The 16,353-nt window shown below is 38.4% G+C and overlaps 2 protein-coding genes across 6 annotated transcripts; one reads left to right on the top strand and one right to left on the bottom strand.

Annotated features, from left to right (window-relative positions):
• Window positions 1–6,446, bottom strand: LOC112560009. Of its 2 annotated transcripts, none has more exons than XM_025231554.1 (4): window positions 6,430–6,446; window positions 5,769–5,932; window positions 4,626–4,808; window positions 1–3,484 (listed from the first exon to the last, which is right to left on the bottom strand). In XM_025231554.1, the coding sequence occupies exons 2-4, from the start codon at window positions 5,929–5,931 to the stop codon at window positions 2,487–2,489; spliced, it is 1,344 nt and encodes a 447-aa protein (XP_025087339.1). In that variant the 5' UTR covers window position 5,932; window positions 6,430–6,446; the 3' UTR covers window positions 1–2,486. The 2 variants fall into 2 exon arrangements, with proteins under 2 accessions (XP_025087339.1, XP_025087337.1); XM_025231552.1 differs by lacking the exon at window positions 6,430–6,446 and adding an exon at window positions 6,239–6,412.
• A 191-nt stretch (window positions 6,447–6,637) lies between these two features.
• On the top strand, window positions 6,638–15,875 carry LOC112560008 (RNA-binding protein 41-like). Of its 4 annotated transcripts, none has more exons than XM_025231548.1 (6): window positions 6,638–6,743; window positions 12,136–12,294; window positions 12,705–12,912; window positions 13,694–14,476; window positions 15,170–15,317; window positions 15,555–15,875. In XM_025231548.1, exons 1-6 carry the CDS (start codon window positions 6,685–6,687, stop codon window positions 15,650–15,652), a joined length of 1,455 nt encoding a protein of 484 aa, XP_025087333.1. In that variant the 5' UTR covers window positions 6,638–6,684; the 3' UTR covers window positions 15,653–15,875. The 4 variants fall into 4 exon arrangements, with proteins under 4 accessions (XP_025087333.1, XP_025087336.1, XP_025087334.1 ...); XM_025231551.1 differs by lacking the exon at window positions 6,638–6,743 and adding an exon at window positions 10,746–11,067; XM_025231549.1 differs by lacking the exon at window positions 6,638–6,743 and adding an exon at window positions 11,074–11,435.
• Window positions 15,876–16,353: the final 478 nt, after the last annotated feature.

Genomic DNA, 16,353 nt, shown 5'->3' with positions numbered 1-16,353 from the left:
TCAACACAAATTTTTCAATTGTAGTAGATATACCAAGTTACGTGTGTAAATTACAAAGACAAGTACCTGGAGAACACAGAAAATATGCTATCTTAGGGACCTAGCTCTCCAATCTAATGCTTTGTAGATAGCAGCGGCTATAGGGGTAGAAATATTAGTTCTGGTGTCTGATATTATAAGTTTGAATTATCATATTGGTCACTAATGCAATATCGTCAGCAAACAATGAAATAATCAACTTTATCAAATCAGACGAAAGCTGAATGTCGTGAATACCTTTCTGTCGTATTCAATTAGTTAATTCATTTATAAACAAGGAAAACAAAGCAGGACTACAAATTTCTCCTTGTTTAAGGCCTCTAGGACAATTAAGACACTTCTCCACCAACTCTCGCTCTAGCTTTAACAAATTCATACATAGCTTTGATGACTCTGTACATGTTTCCATGCATACCATTCTTCTGGAGTAGTTGTCAGTTTTTTCTCGTTACAGAGTCAAAGGCTTTATGAAAGTCAATGTAAGCTACATAGAGTTTTTTGTGCCTGATGAATGGCTTCTGTATCAGTGCCATAGAGTAAATATGTGGTCTACTGGGCTATGTTTTTTCCCTGAAACCAGCTTGTTCCTCGCCTGCTACATTGTTTTCATCAATCCAGCCATTAATGCGTTTGTTGAGAATGGAACTTCAGATGTTTAGAAGAGAAATACCATGGCAAGTTTCCGGTTGATTAACATCACTCTTCTTTTGCAAGCGATGAATAATGGCTTCAGTCCATGCATCAGGAAATTTTCCATGATTAAATATGTAATTAAAAAAGGAGACCCCAAAAATGGGAGATAGTACGTTTAAAAAAGTTCTTATATCAACACATCTGGCACTGCTGCTTTACTTGTCTTCAGAGATTGTACTGCCTGCACTAGTTCTTCCATGGTAATAGGGTTATTGTAGATATACAATAGCACATGTAACTGTTTACAGTCATGGAGTAGATATACTATAGCACACACATGTAACTGTTTACAGTCATGGAGTAGATATACTATAGCTCATGTAACTGTTTACAGTCATGAAGTAGATATACAATAGCACACACATGTAACTGTTTACAGTCATGGAGTAGATATACTATAGCACATGTAACTGTTTACAGTCATGGAGTAGATATACTATAGCACACACATGTAACTGTTTACAGTCATGGAGTAGATATACTATAGCACATGTAACTGTTTACAGTCATGGAGTAGGTATACTATAGCACACACATGTAACTGTTTACAGTGATGGAGTAGGTATACTATAGGACACACATGTAACTGTTTACAGTGATGGAGTAGATATACTATAGAACACACATGTAACTGTTTACAGTCATGGAGTAGATATACTATAGCACACACTATAGTAACTGTTTACAGTCATGGAGTAGATATACTATAGCACACACTATAGTAACTGTTTACAGTCATGGAGTAGATATACTGTAGCACACACATGTAACTGTTTACAGTCATGGAGTAGATATACTATAGCACATGTAACTCTTTACAGTCATGGAGTAGATATACTATAGCACACACATGTAACTGTTTACAGTCATGGAGTAGATATACTATAGCACACACATGTAACTGTTTACAGTCATGGAGTAGATATACTATAGCACATGTAACTCTTTACAGTCATGGAGTAGATATACTATAGCACACACATGTAACTGTTTACAGTCATGGAGTAGATATACTATAGCACATGTAACTCTTTACAGTCATGGAGTAGATATACTATAGAACACACTAAAGTAACTGTTTACAGTCATGGAGTAGATATACTATAGCACACACTATAGTAACTGTTTACAGTCATGGAGTAGATATACTATAGCACACACATAGTAACTGTTTACAGTCATGGAGTAGATATACTATAGAACACACATGTAACTGTTTACAGTGATGGAGTAGATATACTGTAGCACACACATGTAACTGTTTACAGTCATGGAGTAGATATACTATAGCACATGTAACTCTTTACAGTCATGGAGTAGATATACTATAGCACACACATGTAACTGTTTACAGTCATGGAGTAGATATACTATAGAACACACATGTAACTGTTTACAGTCATGGAGTAGATATACTATAGAACACACTATAGTAACTGTTTACAGTCATGGAGTAGATATACTATAGAACACACATGTAACTGTTTACAGTCATGGAGTAGATATACTATAGAACACACTAAAGTAACTGTTTACAGTCATGGAGTAGATATACTATAGCACAATAGCTTCTGACATTCCGTCAGCTTGCCGTGAACTCTGTCTCTCCAATGTGTGCGACTTTCTTCACCACCATACGCGGTGCTGGCTCACAACACTCACGTGTCAGGTGCTGCAAGTAGGCGGCACTTTGATGTTCCCTCCCACTCGATACACATGGCATGCGATTAAACAGAGAGGGGAGAAATTAAGTATCAGACATAGTCCTGAAGGAGAAAGGCCAGCATTTTCTGTGGCAGTCCCCATTTCCTAATTTCCCAGACAGGAATGCGGCTGATAATCGCTTTACGACAGCTTTCCTGTAGTGTCAGCAGTCGCGGAACTGCCCAGACTCGGACTTTGCCATCACAAGAGCTGGTTGCTAAGCAACAGCCATCGTTCGTGAAGCTCAGCCGCATGATGGCCGGGTCTGGGCCGCTGGCAACGCGAGGAAGCAGCCAAGAACACAAGTCCGCCATGCAGATCTTGTGCACCACAGTCAGGTCGGTGCTGTCGTAGACCTTCACAGAAAAATTTCGAAACGAGACAGCGAGGGCAGCGCCATCAGGACTGTACTGCACGCAGTCCATCGTCTTGCCTGTGGCTCGCTGGTGTAGCACCGCCTTCAGGCTCAGGTTGTCATGGCAGTCAGCACTGACCAGGCTCAGCTGGCCATCCACTGACCCTATGGCCAGGCGGGAAAACCTGTGGCGGGGGTCAAAGTCGTAGGACGCCGCAGTGCTGAGGTTGACGTGCAGCAGGTCGGGGCACACGTTGCGCACCTTCTGCACGTGCATCTTGTGCACGAGGAGGAGCAGGCCAGCGGAGGAGCTGAGGGCCAGGTGACTGCCATCAGGGGACCACTTGCACTCGGCATGGTCATTGTGCGAGCTGCTGCACTTGAAGTCCTTGCAGAGCTTGTGGCACTCCACTGCCTTTGTATGCTGCAGTAAGCGGAAGTCGAGCAGGAAAATCTCGAGGAAGTAGAAGCCGAGGGACTTGGAGAGGACCGCCAGATGCAGACCGTTGGAGGAGATGGCGCAGAAGCAGTGAGCGCGGTTGTTGCCATCTCTCATCAGGGTGTACAACGGCTCACTGCGCAGACTCACGATGTTGAGCTCTCCAGCCCCAGCAAAACTCACTGCCTCGCCTAGTGGGTGCGGCTGAACCTTCGGGTAGACCGTGCTCTGAGTACCCTTCAACACTTCTGACCCTGGAAAACAAAGTGATGATTAATAACATTCACTTTATTGTGATTAAAAAAGGAAAGGTCTCACAACTGGTTGGTCGTGAGCTGTGAGTGAGTCGCCGACTCGCCGTATCTAGTGGATGGCGTGTAGAGGAGCCAATCCCCTTTCCATTTTACCTTCCCACAACGCTGTTCTTAATGGGGCAAAAGTGGTGCTTGACCACGTTTGGCAAAGTTGTGTAGGAGGGTCAATACATTTGCAAATAAAATATGTGACTTTAGGTCACTTCGAAGATTTGAGGCTTAGACACTTTGCTCATTTAAAAACTTTGCTGACTGCTGAACATTGGACATGAAGCTAACGGAAGACTGTGCACCCGGCCGCTGAGTGGGTAGATGAAGTTGACAGAGTGAACAAGCCACCAGGCTATTAGCATTCCTCCCCCATCTGGCACACACACATCGCTCAGGTATAGTAAATTCCGACTGTTGTATAGTTGATTTGTACTAGAAGGAATCTGAAAGTACAAGGTTGAAAACACTGGTCTTTCTTGACGTGCTGGTTAATTTGTTTGAGGCTGAGTTCGGGGGATTGCTTTTCCTTTTGTTATTTGCTTTAGGTTTCATGATACTTGATGGAGATTGCCTTCATCACAAATTCTTTATAATTTGCAGAGAAATTGTATCTTCTGCATCAAACAATAAAAGCAACAAACTTGCATTATAGTGATAATTAGTATGCTGCAACCTGTCTTCATTAGCTAACTGGAATCTAGGATAAAATATCTCTTTCTTTATTAAAAATCAATAAGCTAGCCAGGGGGAGGCAATATTGTTTTTAAATCCCTCCTTTTTTGTTACTTCCCTTGGTCTATGGAGACCTTATTTGTAAACGTCACACAATTGTGCAAAATATTTATTGACTGTAAGGATCTAGTACCTCCAGTAAGTTAGAGCATTACTAGGTTCTCTTATTCCATCTAGATAGCATATGACAATGTTTGATGCCTTTAACCTACCATCTATATTAGACAGTATTTGGCAATGTTTATATTACACAGTATTTGGCAATGTTTATATTACACAGTATTTGGCAATGTTTATATTACACATTATTTGGCAATGTTTGATACCTGTAAGTTACAATCCTTACTACATCACTCACTAACAGTGGATGTTTGAAGCCTATGCAGAACAATGCGACCTGCAGGCACGTTTCTGACCCTGACCCAGGCTCGAAGAGGGTGTGACAGGTAAGCTGTTGCTGTAGTCAACATCTGTCCATCATTGTAAGGTAGAAACTGTGCGTCTGTCCACCAGTAGGCCTCTGCTGACACTTCTCCACGAACTGCATATGACACAGATAACAGCATCATCAGACAGTACAGATATAGAGCAGAAAAATGATAGTGAGCTTAACAGTCAATGCATAAATGGTTTTAATTACCACCCCTATAACCTGAAAATAGATTATACTGTCTTTGAAAAGATGATAAAATAAAAATCCGTCTAGAATAAAGATATTTTTATCTCACTAAGAAGTGGTAGAAAGCTGTCAATAAAAAGGCAGTCAACTTATATACATATACACCAGCATGTTCAAGATGAAATTGATATCAGAGGCACATACAAATGTGGAGTCAAATGCAATGAAACAAGAAACTTCACAAACCGGACAAAGGATTAACATTGGATGAATAGGATAGCTATGCAGAAAAAAGTAACAAAATGGCATGTTTTCTGCTCTATTTTCATGTCTTTTCTTTATTGTTACTTGTTTACTGTCCATTGCATGTGGGGATATTCTTGCTTTGAGCAACATATGATTAATATGATTACTATTCATTGAAATTGTCTGAAATTGGAATCAAACTAGCTACTCCCACTTTTGATGACTGACTTTAATTTTGAAGCTCAATTTTAGCATAAGAGCTATCAGCAAAACTTTGTTTAACAGAAGTAAAAAAATGATGATATCTTAAACTTAAACTACATTTTTATTCACACCTGTTATCAGCACCATAAGACAAAACGGAGTTTTTAAAAAATATGCTCATTGCTAACTTTACAAACATATAATTTCACATTAAGTTCTCATAAGAAAACATAATGTACTGATGAGTAAACATCTGAAATATACAAGAAGGTATCAAAACATTTTTAGTTATGATCCAGAAATACAAAAGGAGTTTTATGCAAGATATTAATGTCAAAAAAAGCCAACATCCAAAAACAAAATGAGATTTTAGCTGACTTCTTGAGATGCATGTTATTTTTAATCTTTGCCTCTTATGATAGATTTGCTTACCAAGACCTGTAGGTATAGCATTTAGCTCTAGAAGCAGTCCCCCTCTTCCTTGGTTTTGCAAGAGGAACTGAGGAAAAGGCTGATACTGGTAATGAGGTAAGCATTTCTGGTCTGCCTTCTGCCAGGTAAGTACTGCTTTCAGTGATCCATTTACTACACCCATTCTGAGAAGGAGGAAGAGGAGGAGGTTAAATAACCTAACTGGACGTTTATAATCAAGAATTCATCTGCACCTTTAATAAGGTAATCCTGGTTATAATGGAATCTATGATCAGTATTAATTATAGCTTAATTAATTATTAATTGTGCGTAGTCTTTGTGTAAATAGACTAGATTAACTTTAATGTCAACTGTGTGACTGTGAAAATAAAGAATTTAAAATTATTTTTAATAATTTTATGGTTCAATATTTTTCCTCTCGAATTTCTAAACTGATCAGTGACCATACTTTGTACGATACAAACACTTACTGTACTATAAACGAATTGCCCTGAGGGAAGAATAAAGTCTTATATATATAGCTGACGGATGTTAATTTTTGGGATTAAACCATATACTTTTTATGTCCTATTGTCTCTTGAGTTTAATATCTTTATTTATTTAAAACCGGTTCTGAGGAAATCATTTACTGTTTTAGAACTGAATACTTTCGTGTAAATACTTGCATAGAAACTGCGGTTGCTAATGAAGCTTGAAATTAAAAAATACGAACATTTTCGTTCACTCGTGTGATCTCATATATGCACAATTATGTGCACATATAAATTTTTATAAAGATAAACTGGATATTAAAAGGTATCGATTGAACTTCTTATTAATTTTGATAGTTAAAAATGTGTGGTTTCGATTCGTGCTAGATTTGATGCATATTTTTGTGTTCCTTCAAGACGGGAGATAACTGCGGCCCACTTACAAAATGTCGAAGCGAAAGGCATCCAACAGTCCTCACACTGTCGTGGACATGGCCATCCCTTGGTAAGTTTCTCAAGCACTCTCACATAAGAAGACGGCTTAAAATTAAACCTTTTATGATAACCTCCCAAATAAGAGAGTCCCAGCTCTCTATATTTAGTTTCGTCCATCGTCGTCGACTTTTGAATGGGGCTGTGCGAATGAATGAGACATGAATAGTTTTGTGCATGCAAATGTGTATGAATTTTAATTTTAATCGAGCTGCAACAGAATTGCCCTCTGGGGCAAATAAAGTCTTATCTTATCTTATCAGCTATGTCTGGTCTCTGTGCTTCTCATAGTAGTGACTGGCTATGATTTGCCTAGTCCGCGCGGCCTATTTAAATTACTCTCCTAAAGTCACTTTAATATTATCTGGGTCTCAATTGTAAGCATATTACAATATAGTTTGTTAACCGCCAAAACTGTAAAATAGTTCGACAAATTTTGAGCTGTTATACGTAGAGTTCATGTCTACTTCAATGAAAGTGAACGTCACTAAATTTCTCAAGTTTTTGATGCAGAATACAATGTAACATAAATTCACTCTCTGAAATAGCCTGAAAAGGATGCAGAGTTTACAGTAAGAGAGATAGGGAAGGAAATGCAAGCTTCTTGATGGAGGAGCAGGGGTCAGTCAAGAAGGGAGAGAACCTGATCACTGACAAAAATTGATTTTAAGACTTCACGTAAGGTATTTTTTGACAGATATCATGAGCTCTTTTTCATTTCCTGTGTGGCATAACGAAGTGAGGATTACTGTACTGAGCTTGCAGCATGATATCACAGATACTACCATCCAAAAGCTCACCAAGGCATTCTTTTTTTTTAGCAGTTTACTAAAGTTTTTACTTTGCGTTGTTTTATTTTTTAAAATGTCAGCAAACAAACCCCAATTACCACTGTTACATTGTGATAATGGCTGTTTATTATGATTTTTAACATACAACATGATGATATGGTCTTCGTAAGCCTGATACTATATACTTAGAGCCAAACAGGTTCTTACTCTGTGTTTATGACAAAACTTCAAATAGTTGTTCACAATTTCTGCCTGCGACTTTTCTTTTTCTTTCCTACAATCTCAGAATCGTACTAAGTAATTGGCAGGTTGATATAAGAAACCCCAGGGTTGGATGTTGCCTGACATTTTCAATAAATAACCTATGGATGTTTTTATCCTGACCTGCGATACCATCCAATATCTGCATCAACCACATTCACCGTAACAAACCTTCAAGCAGCCTTCATTCTTTTTTTCCTAATTGTGACATCATGTGTGAAAAGTTGGTTTCATCCTATTCAAGCAGTGATCAGTTGGCAGTGAACTAGTAAGTTGTCTCATTGGTGGAGCTGTCACATATTGGTGGGTGGTCCATTGCGATTATATGCTATAAGATGGGTTTTTTCCTAAGTCTATGATTGTAGAATCACAATGCATTCTCAGATAGCAAGAACTCTGCGCTTATGGCTGTGTAACACTTGTCTGCACAATCCCTTTCCTTAGACTGTGGACACGTTTTTTTGGGCTAGAGGGAAAGGACGAATGGAACATTTTACATTTTGTAAAGTGTAAGTAGGTTTTGTAAAACACCACAAGCATGGCTTTGGAACAGCAACATACGAGTATTTTCTTTTTTCTGAATTTTGGATTGGTAGTTGTGTAATTGCTTGTTGTGCTGTTTTTTTTTTAACTTTATATTTAGTGCAGTCATATAATTGTGGTTTCCTGGTACTGGATCAGTACAATTTACTTAAGGCATTTATTCAGAGTATGTCAGGCATATTCGACTGAATATGTCCTTTGAGGGAAGATAATTTAATCTTAATATTCCTCAAGGACAGTGAGCAGTAATTTAGCACTTGGAGATAAAATATTACACACCTCCATTTTTGTTTAGGGTTCTTGCACGATAGGTGGAGGGAATTGTTTTTTGTTTTTTTTTTACGCCAAGCCAGCAACTAAGGTTGTATCATGGCAAGGCAGCCAGCCTTGCAAACAGATGCGACATACAGGGTAAAAACAGCATGCCCAAGATGAGAGGTGAACCCAGGACAGTCAACCTTCACCGTATTGGTGACAGGTGCTAACCATCATGCCACCAGATCACCCATTCTTGCACAATAGATAAAATTAATGCTTGGATTTTGTACACATCTCACACTTTGAACTCAAAAGCTTTCACAGATCTATTTTGGCAGTGCAAAAATAAAACCTCAAGTCTGTCTGAAAGTTCCTATCAATTTAATATTGAAAATCTTGAAAGTAAGAGAAATGCCATGAACATGAAACATTCAAATCACAGGACATAGTAGGGAGTTCTCCCTCTGATGTACACACATTTTATCTGTCGCTAGGTATAAATGGCATGTCTCTTCTTCAGCTGGGTCATGCAGCACCTAGTCGTAGTCCCGCCTCAGCTGAAAATTAAAATGGTGAAATTTATACAATCTGTTTCTCCGGCAAACCAGTTTTAAAAGAGCAGATAATTTAGAGCACACAGATTGTAGATAGAAGAAAAGTTCTGGACGAGTAAATTCAACGGATGAATGTTGAGTTTTCTCAGCCACTGCTGTCACTTAATATCAGTTGTAAAGAAAAAAGTAACTGTGGTAAATGTCATATTCCAGCATCTTACACCTTTGAATGACCAACCAATGAAAACTGCCCTTGATTTTGGTGCCAACTTATTTTTAATTGGCTAGTATCTTTTCTATTGACATATTGCTTTCTAAAAACAAAAATCAACCAGTCAAAGTCATTTTATCTCCTACCTTTTTGTACAACTTTTCCGTTATCCCACTTGCTTGTTTTGATGACAGTTTCATCACGGGGAGCAGCCTGAGCACGTAAATCTGGCTTCAAGCACCTTCGTACTACACGTGCACAGATTTGTGAATAATTGATGTAGCTGCAACAGATTTGTGAACTGAATTATTTATATATAACAGAAACATTTATTAATTCATATGGATTTCCAAATCAATATGTAGTATAATAGCACGGAAATTTTAACTTACATGTTTTTAATTAAGAAGACATAGCCGTGGTGCACAGATTTGTGAACTGATTGGTTGATGAAAATTTCCATAAGATGAAGGAATAGTTAATGTGTTTCTGATAAGATAAATTTGTGTGCAGTGGTCATGTTATTATAATTCATAATCACAGTTATCAGAATTACCTTAATAGATTTACATATATGTCCAGGGTAAGAGTGTTACTATCAGTTATTTTTAAAACATTTAACATTGTCTTCTTCACACTTTAAATCAGCTTTTTATGTTATCTTAACAATCATGCACAGATAAGACCTAAGATAATAGCACGTTTCTACAAGTGTTCTAAGGAAGCAAATGTAGAAACTATTTTGGTTTAAAAAAAAAACCCTCCTAAGCCATTTAGATGGAGTGCACCAGCGCATATAAAAAGTTGCTGACAAGAACAAAAGTCTGGCTTTAACAGTTATATCTTATTTAAATGCTGATTGCTGGGTTTGTTTTTTTTTTCTTTATAGATTTAAGGCATGAAAGGGTTTACATTCAAAATGTGTTACATATCTGGACCCTGAGCCATATTGTTTAAATCAATCCATGGATGTAAAGGGGAGGCGCAAATTTTGTATCTGTTATCGCATAGAGCTGTAGCTTTTCGTTGAACGTTTAACTAGTTCTATACCCCTGTGGTCCTAGGCCGGTAGAATAGGTACAATATACAAGATGGCACAATGAACGTCAGAATGCCCTGTCCTTTCACTGATTGCATTACTACCTTATTCGTGTTACTAGTGACGAGACGCAGACCTGAATATCTTTTATAAATATATATTCAAGTAGTATAAACCTGTGTCGACTAGTAAATTGTATTTGCTGAAGTGATTTCACGAGGCCAAGAGCAGCATAGGGCGCTGTCAAATACTGCAGTAACGGAGAAACAAATAGTAAATTAACACATAACACATCTGGTTTAGAATTAACCTGACAAACTTACTTCAAGCCAGCTTGTCTCCAAAACGTGGACATGATTATTGGTTGTTGTGAGCGTGGACCGAGCGATGGAGTCACTCAGGAGGGCACCTTCACAGACAGAGCTAGTCGTGGGTGTCAGCCTAGAGCCACCACAGTAGTTTCGTACACGAACAGTCGTCTGTCTTACACTGCGGCCACAAGTCTCAGCGCCTCAGTGTGGGGCACAAGATGGGAATTGATATATTTCTCTCTCTAGCTGTACAATTCATTTTATAAGTAATGATAGAATACGTTGTACAACTATTGAGCGGGGTTATGTGACGTCATCAAAACGTGTGTAGAGGCCAGCTGATCGCTGTGGGCACTTTTGTTATACAGTGTAATGTAACTCCGGGTTGCTACTACTGCAATCATTATGCACACTTGTTATAAATTCAATAAAACAAATAACATTTGAAAAAAATAGATGGAATTTTGTTATTGTCATAGCGAAATATTGTAGGTCACACTGATTTCATGTGTAATGGCCTGTCCGGGTCGTTTGTAGTGTTCAGCTGTTATAGAGCACTTCCACGACTTGGACGAGATCATTTTCGGTGTTTTTCGCATCACATGCCACACCCCATCATGCCAGTCTGTGCCAAAAGCCCTTTTAAAGTCGATGAAGCTGTGATAGAGGTCCCAACGATGCAGAATATACTTCTATATGAGGATGGGAAAGTTAAAAATCTTCTCAACTGTGCTGAAGTACTTTAGGCTTAGTTTTAGTACCAAACATATTTTTTCTCTCTATGGTTATAAAATGCATTCTAAAATTGTAGAATTAATGAATAGCTAAAGAATGCATTCTATAATTATAAAATGAATTATATAGCTAGAGAATACATTGTAGAGAGAGAATTTCACTCTTGGTGCTCCATACTTGGGAGCTTACCAGCAATGTATGCCCAGACATATATTTCACAATGTATGGAGTTGTAGGTAAACATGGAGGATGATCTTTTGTTTTTGATTTTAGAGGATGTTATATTGACTAATAAAAAAAACTGAGTGTGAATGTTGTTAAATTTAGGGATGTAATACATACTAATAAAAAATGAGTGTGAATGCATGAGTGGGCAGATTCATTTGGTTTCATATGAGTTTTTTGGGTGGGTTCTTGTTTGCTTTTAGGATTCTTTTTACTGCTTGGTTTGTAACGTGTAAGGAATTTGTTACATATTTCTCTCACTGTAGATACATGTACTTATTACTATCTATGACTTGGATTGCTGATTTTGTTAATGTTTCTACATCTTCAGTATTTTTCTGACATAGTAACCCTTTTATTTCACATCGTTTTATTTTTACTTTACTGTTTGAAAATTTGTTGCTTTAACTAGTTAAAACAGGGGAGATAATAAAATAAAACAGAGATATTGGTTACATTTCTTTGTTTCGGTATTAGTGGAAACCCTAAGCGCCTACAGACAGGGCAAGTGATAAGCATGTCAGGTGTTTCACCTGCATCCTGGATGACAGCTGGTGAGACTTTTGAGACAGAAGGAGAAAGGCAGCTCAAAGCAATGGCCCAGAGACAACTGAGAAAAGACATCACATTCAATGAGTGAGTGCTTTTCCAGTTTTGTTTACTGATCTCAGTGAGAGAGAGAGTGCTTGCCAACTTTGCCTTCTTGGCTGAAAGAAAGGGAGAGTGATCTTCAGCTTTGTCTGTTGGTCTCAGAGAGAGAGTGTGTGACTGCCAGTTTTGCATAGTCTTAGAGCATGTACATATGTATGTACATACCATTGAGCAGCCGTATGATTTAAAAAGACATTTGCATGCACATGTTTGTGTATATTTACAGTGTACAGTGCCATTTGGTAAGCTTTACATCATATTAACGTGTTCATGGTATATCAGATTGGGTATGCATACAAACAAGATAACAGCCTCATGAAGCATAGACTTAAGATATAATGGAAAGAAAGGTATTCTATTCAAAGTTTGTTCTTCATGTTTGTGATTTCTTTTAGGCTTTTGACCCAGAAGCACCATTTCGAAAAAGCAGGCCAGTACAAGCCTGATACCAAGGAGATAAGGGGGATCATGAGTCTTGGTGACTATTCATCTGTTGCTGACACTGACAGTTGTGTGGAAATGCTGCGACAGTGTGGGCTCAAAGATGATGAAATTAGACTTTACTTGTCTAAAATAAGACCTACTCATAATCAGAATCCTCAGGTTTGACAAAGTGTTTGAGTGTGTGTGTATGATGACTGTATTTTGTATTATTGAATTTCACTCAGTGGTTGCAGACTGGCACAAGCATACTAAGTCAGCATTTCATGCTCACTTAAGCATAAATCAAAGAAATTGGTAATTGATACTTTTACCAAGCTGGGCAGGGGACTGAAGTGAGGTTTGCTATCTAAATCTGAGTTGTGTGGTATATGTCTCAAGAGAAATGTCATCCAATGAACAAAATAAAAGAAAAGAAGAAAATAAACAAATTCAAACAATTCATGATACATCATTTTCTTTTCTGGTCAGGAATGATATTACCACAAATATAGTTGTCACCTGCATTCTACAGTGCCTTTCAGATGAGGAAGATAACTAAATAAAAACATGACAACAATTTAAATTTTAAATAAAACAATATAATTTGAAGAAAAAGAAAACACAAAGCAAATCTAAACAAGGCAGTTCCCCACAGCTCCACTTGAAATTAACACAACAGTTTCCACTTGAAATTAACACAACAGTCTCCACTTGAAATTAACACAACAGTCTCCACTTGAAATTAACACAACAGTCTCTACCGGTACTGACGCCCTCGACAAACAGACTGCTGATACCGACAAACCACGAATCGTTGTCTTTCACATCCTCAGCTACGTTTCCTGTCCCCTTCCGGCTATAAAAAAGAAATTTAAAAAAAATAACACAGCAGGTTTGTGACAATAGTAAATGTGAAGTTTAAGACTTTCAGTTGACTGCTGTCTTCTTTTCTGTCACGCAGAGTACAGCTATGACAATAAACCCAGCTGTTAAGCATGAGCGACTTCAAGCAATCGAAGCTAAAATCAGTGAGAAGGAAGCACTTCTGACTCAGGCTAATACGTTCAGAGGCGTGCAGGAACTGAGTCGACAGCAGCTCGATCTGGAGAAATCCCTGTTCCGTGGAACTGAGAGAAAAGCTGCAGCAATCGGTGGTCTGCTGACAAAACAGAAAACCCCAAAATCTGGAGTATCTAGTGACCCTATAAACTGTCTTCCAGAAATGTTGGCTGACATTGAAGCTCGTGCTCAAGAGAAGATAAAACAGAAGAGGAGGCATCGCAAGAAAAATCTGAAACACGTGGAGCCGACTGTGATCTCTGACGATATTTCAAGTGGAGTGAGTGACAGCTGCTCACATGGGCAAGACTTTGTAGGGTGTTTGACTCGAGAGGAAACACAAGCATTGCAACAATTATCAGCCAAGTCATCAGGTATTAATAAAATCAGTGCCAGGGACAGCCAGTCAGTTACTGTTGATGAGAAACTTGACAGACTTAAACAGCAAGATGTCGAGAGAAATAGACAGATGCCTACTTTGGCAGTGCATGAAAAAACTTGCACAAATCAATTGCAAGACAACAGCGCTGCTGAGAATGCAAAGGAGAAAGCTCATAAACCGAAAGTGATTGAGAGACATATAGAATTTGTGCCGCAAGACTATATTATAGAGAACAGGCTGAGTGAAGACGAAATCAGATGCTTACCAAAGTTTGAAAACTATGAAGCTGGTAGTCCAGGCAATGTAAGCTTTTTTTTTGGTATTGTATGAGTGTTGTATTGCTACTAGTGCATTGTAAGTTACCCTCCTCCCCTTACATGTTGTTTTGTGGCACTGAAAGGAGGCTAGAAGGAATTTTTGAATGAAGGTGTTTAAAAGATGTGGAAATACTTTAATTTTTGTTTTATTTTATAAATCTTTCTTGGCAATGTTATTTTGTCAATACAGTGTATATGTATTCTCTCCTTCATGACCATTATTGAAATAGGGAGCTGTCTATTATGTCTCCTGGGAACTGGTTGAAATTTCTTCATAATTCATATACCCCATTCATGCACACACGTCTTAACATGTCTCAAGTAAAATAAAATTATCTTACATTTGCCTCCACATGTTACTCATATCATCTTCGAAAGGAACAAAATTAAATGTGCTGAGCTTGAGTTCTTTTCCAACTCTGATAATTTCTTTCAAACACACACACACTAGTGCATGTTTGAGAGATAGCCACTGCAGCATCGGCAGATAGGGCCTCGTTCTTTCTACTCTATTAGTCTACTCCAGTCTTTTAGTCTATTCCAGTTTGCTGGTAAGAGCTTAAGTATTTGCAGTTGCTGTGTGAGTAAATCTTGATCTTAAGTTTAAAGCTTTTTTTCCCTTCTTGTGCAAACTGCATGCCTGTGACACTGATCAGTGGCTGCTTTTCCTCTCATGCAGGTTCTGTATGTAAAGAACCTGTGCAGTCGTACATGTGAAGCGGACCTTGTCTCACTGTTTGGTCGCTACCAAAAGCCTGATGGACCCCCCATTGTGTACAGGCTGATGACGGGCAGAATGAGAGGGCAAGCTTTCATCACGTTTGAAAGTGAGTACAGTACAGCTCAATAGCTGGCCGTGCGTCTGCTTAGGTTCGTTGTTTTTAACTAGGAGGATAATTTGGATGTATGTCGATTCTGTGCATTTGGATGTGTGGAATATTGTTTAACACATGTAACAAGAGTACTTACACCAGCATAATGCATATATATTGTGACTTTATTGTTTAGTCTATTATTTTTGTTGATGAGAGCTCAAAAGACTGTACGCTAGTTTTATGTTTCAGATGTGAAAACAGCATCAGATGCCCTCACACTTGTGAATGGCTTCAAGCTACACGAGAGGCCTTTAATTATACAGTATGGAAGAAGACCCAATTCTTGAGAAAATGTTGTAAATCAGACACAATGGTACAGAACAGATTTTGAACTGAAAGTCATGATAGATAGTAGAAGTGATCTTTGTGACCCATTCCAGATTGGTGCATTGATCTGTAAATAGTAATAAACCTAAGCTACCAGTCCTGCTAGGTGTTCTGTTTCTCACCAAAATACACATTGCAGATACCAGATACAATTTGAGCATGTAAAAGAGTATTTAAAATCTTCGCTTTGTGGACGTCTTTTGACTGTGTGTGTTCAATGGCTAGAATAGACCACAAGCTCTCAACCCTATGCTGTGGATTCTTTGAAGGCTCCTCCTCCTACTACTTTACTGAAATCTTGTCTGTCCACACTCCTGCCCCAAATCTTCGCTCATCAGACTCCGCATTCTACCCTCCCTCCCACAAAGACAGTCATATACGGACAACGGACGTCCTCCCTCTGTGCTGCTCAGCAGTGGAACTCTCTTCCTCATCACATTCGCCACTCGGACTACTAGGCTACATTCACACGCTCTCTGTAAACATATCTGTTCACTAAGTACTATCCCTGAATTACTTTTTTTTCAGTAGCACGACATATATGACATTTATCACATTGATTACTACATTCATTCAGTATAGAAGTGGGGAAAAGAGTAAAGAGGAAAGAGGTGGAGAAGAAGTGAAAGAACATCCCAGCTTCCACTAACTGCGCTTATAT

Source organism: Pomacea canaliculata, linkage group LG3, assembly GCF_003073045.1.
Source record: "Pomacea canaliculata isolate SZHN2017 linkage group LG3, ASM307304v1, whole genome shotgun sequence".
In the NCBI taxonomy this organism is placed as follows: Eukaryota; Metazoa; Mollusca; class Gastropoda; order Architaenioglossa; family Ampullariidae; genus Pomacea; species Pomacea canaliculata.
The sequence above is the reverse complement of the archived record's forward strand: the minus strand, read 5'-3'. Positions and strand labels throughout refer to the sequence as shown.

Bases quoted from the DNA above. Each gene is read 5' to 3' on its own strand.
- LOC112560008 (XM_025231548.1), top strand. From the start codon at position 6,685: ATGTCGAAGCGAAAGGCATCCAACAGTCCTCACACTGTCGTGGACATG. The intron at 6,744-12,135 runs GTAAGTTTCTCA...TTTCGGTATTAG, and splicing joins GTGGACATGGCCATCCCTTG to TGGAAACCCTAAGCGCCTAC. The intron at 12,913-13,693 runs GTTTGACAAAGT...TCTGTCACGCAG, and splicing joins CTCATAATCAGAATCCTCAG to AGTACAGCTATGACAATAAA.
- LOC112560009 (XM_025231554.1), bottom strand. From the start codon at position 5,931: ATGGGTGTAGTAAATGGATCACTGAAAGCAGTACTTACCTGGCAGAAG. The intron at 4,809-5,768 runs GTAAGCAAATCT...TGTCATATGCAG, and splicing joins TGCTATACCTACAGGTCTTG to TTCGTGGAGAAGTGTCAGCA. The intron at 3,485-4,625 runs GTGAGTGATGTA...TTTGTTTTCCAG, and splicing joins GCTTCAAACATCCACTGTTA to GGTCAGAAGTGTTGAAGGGT.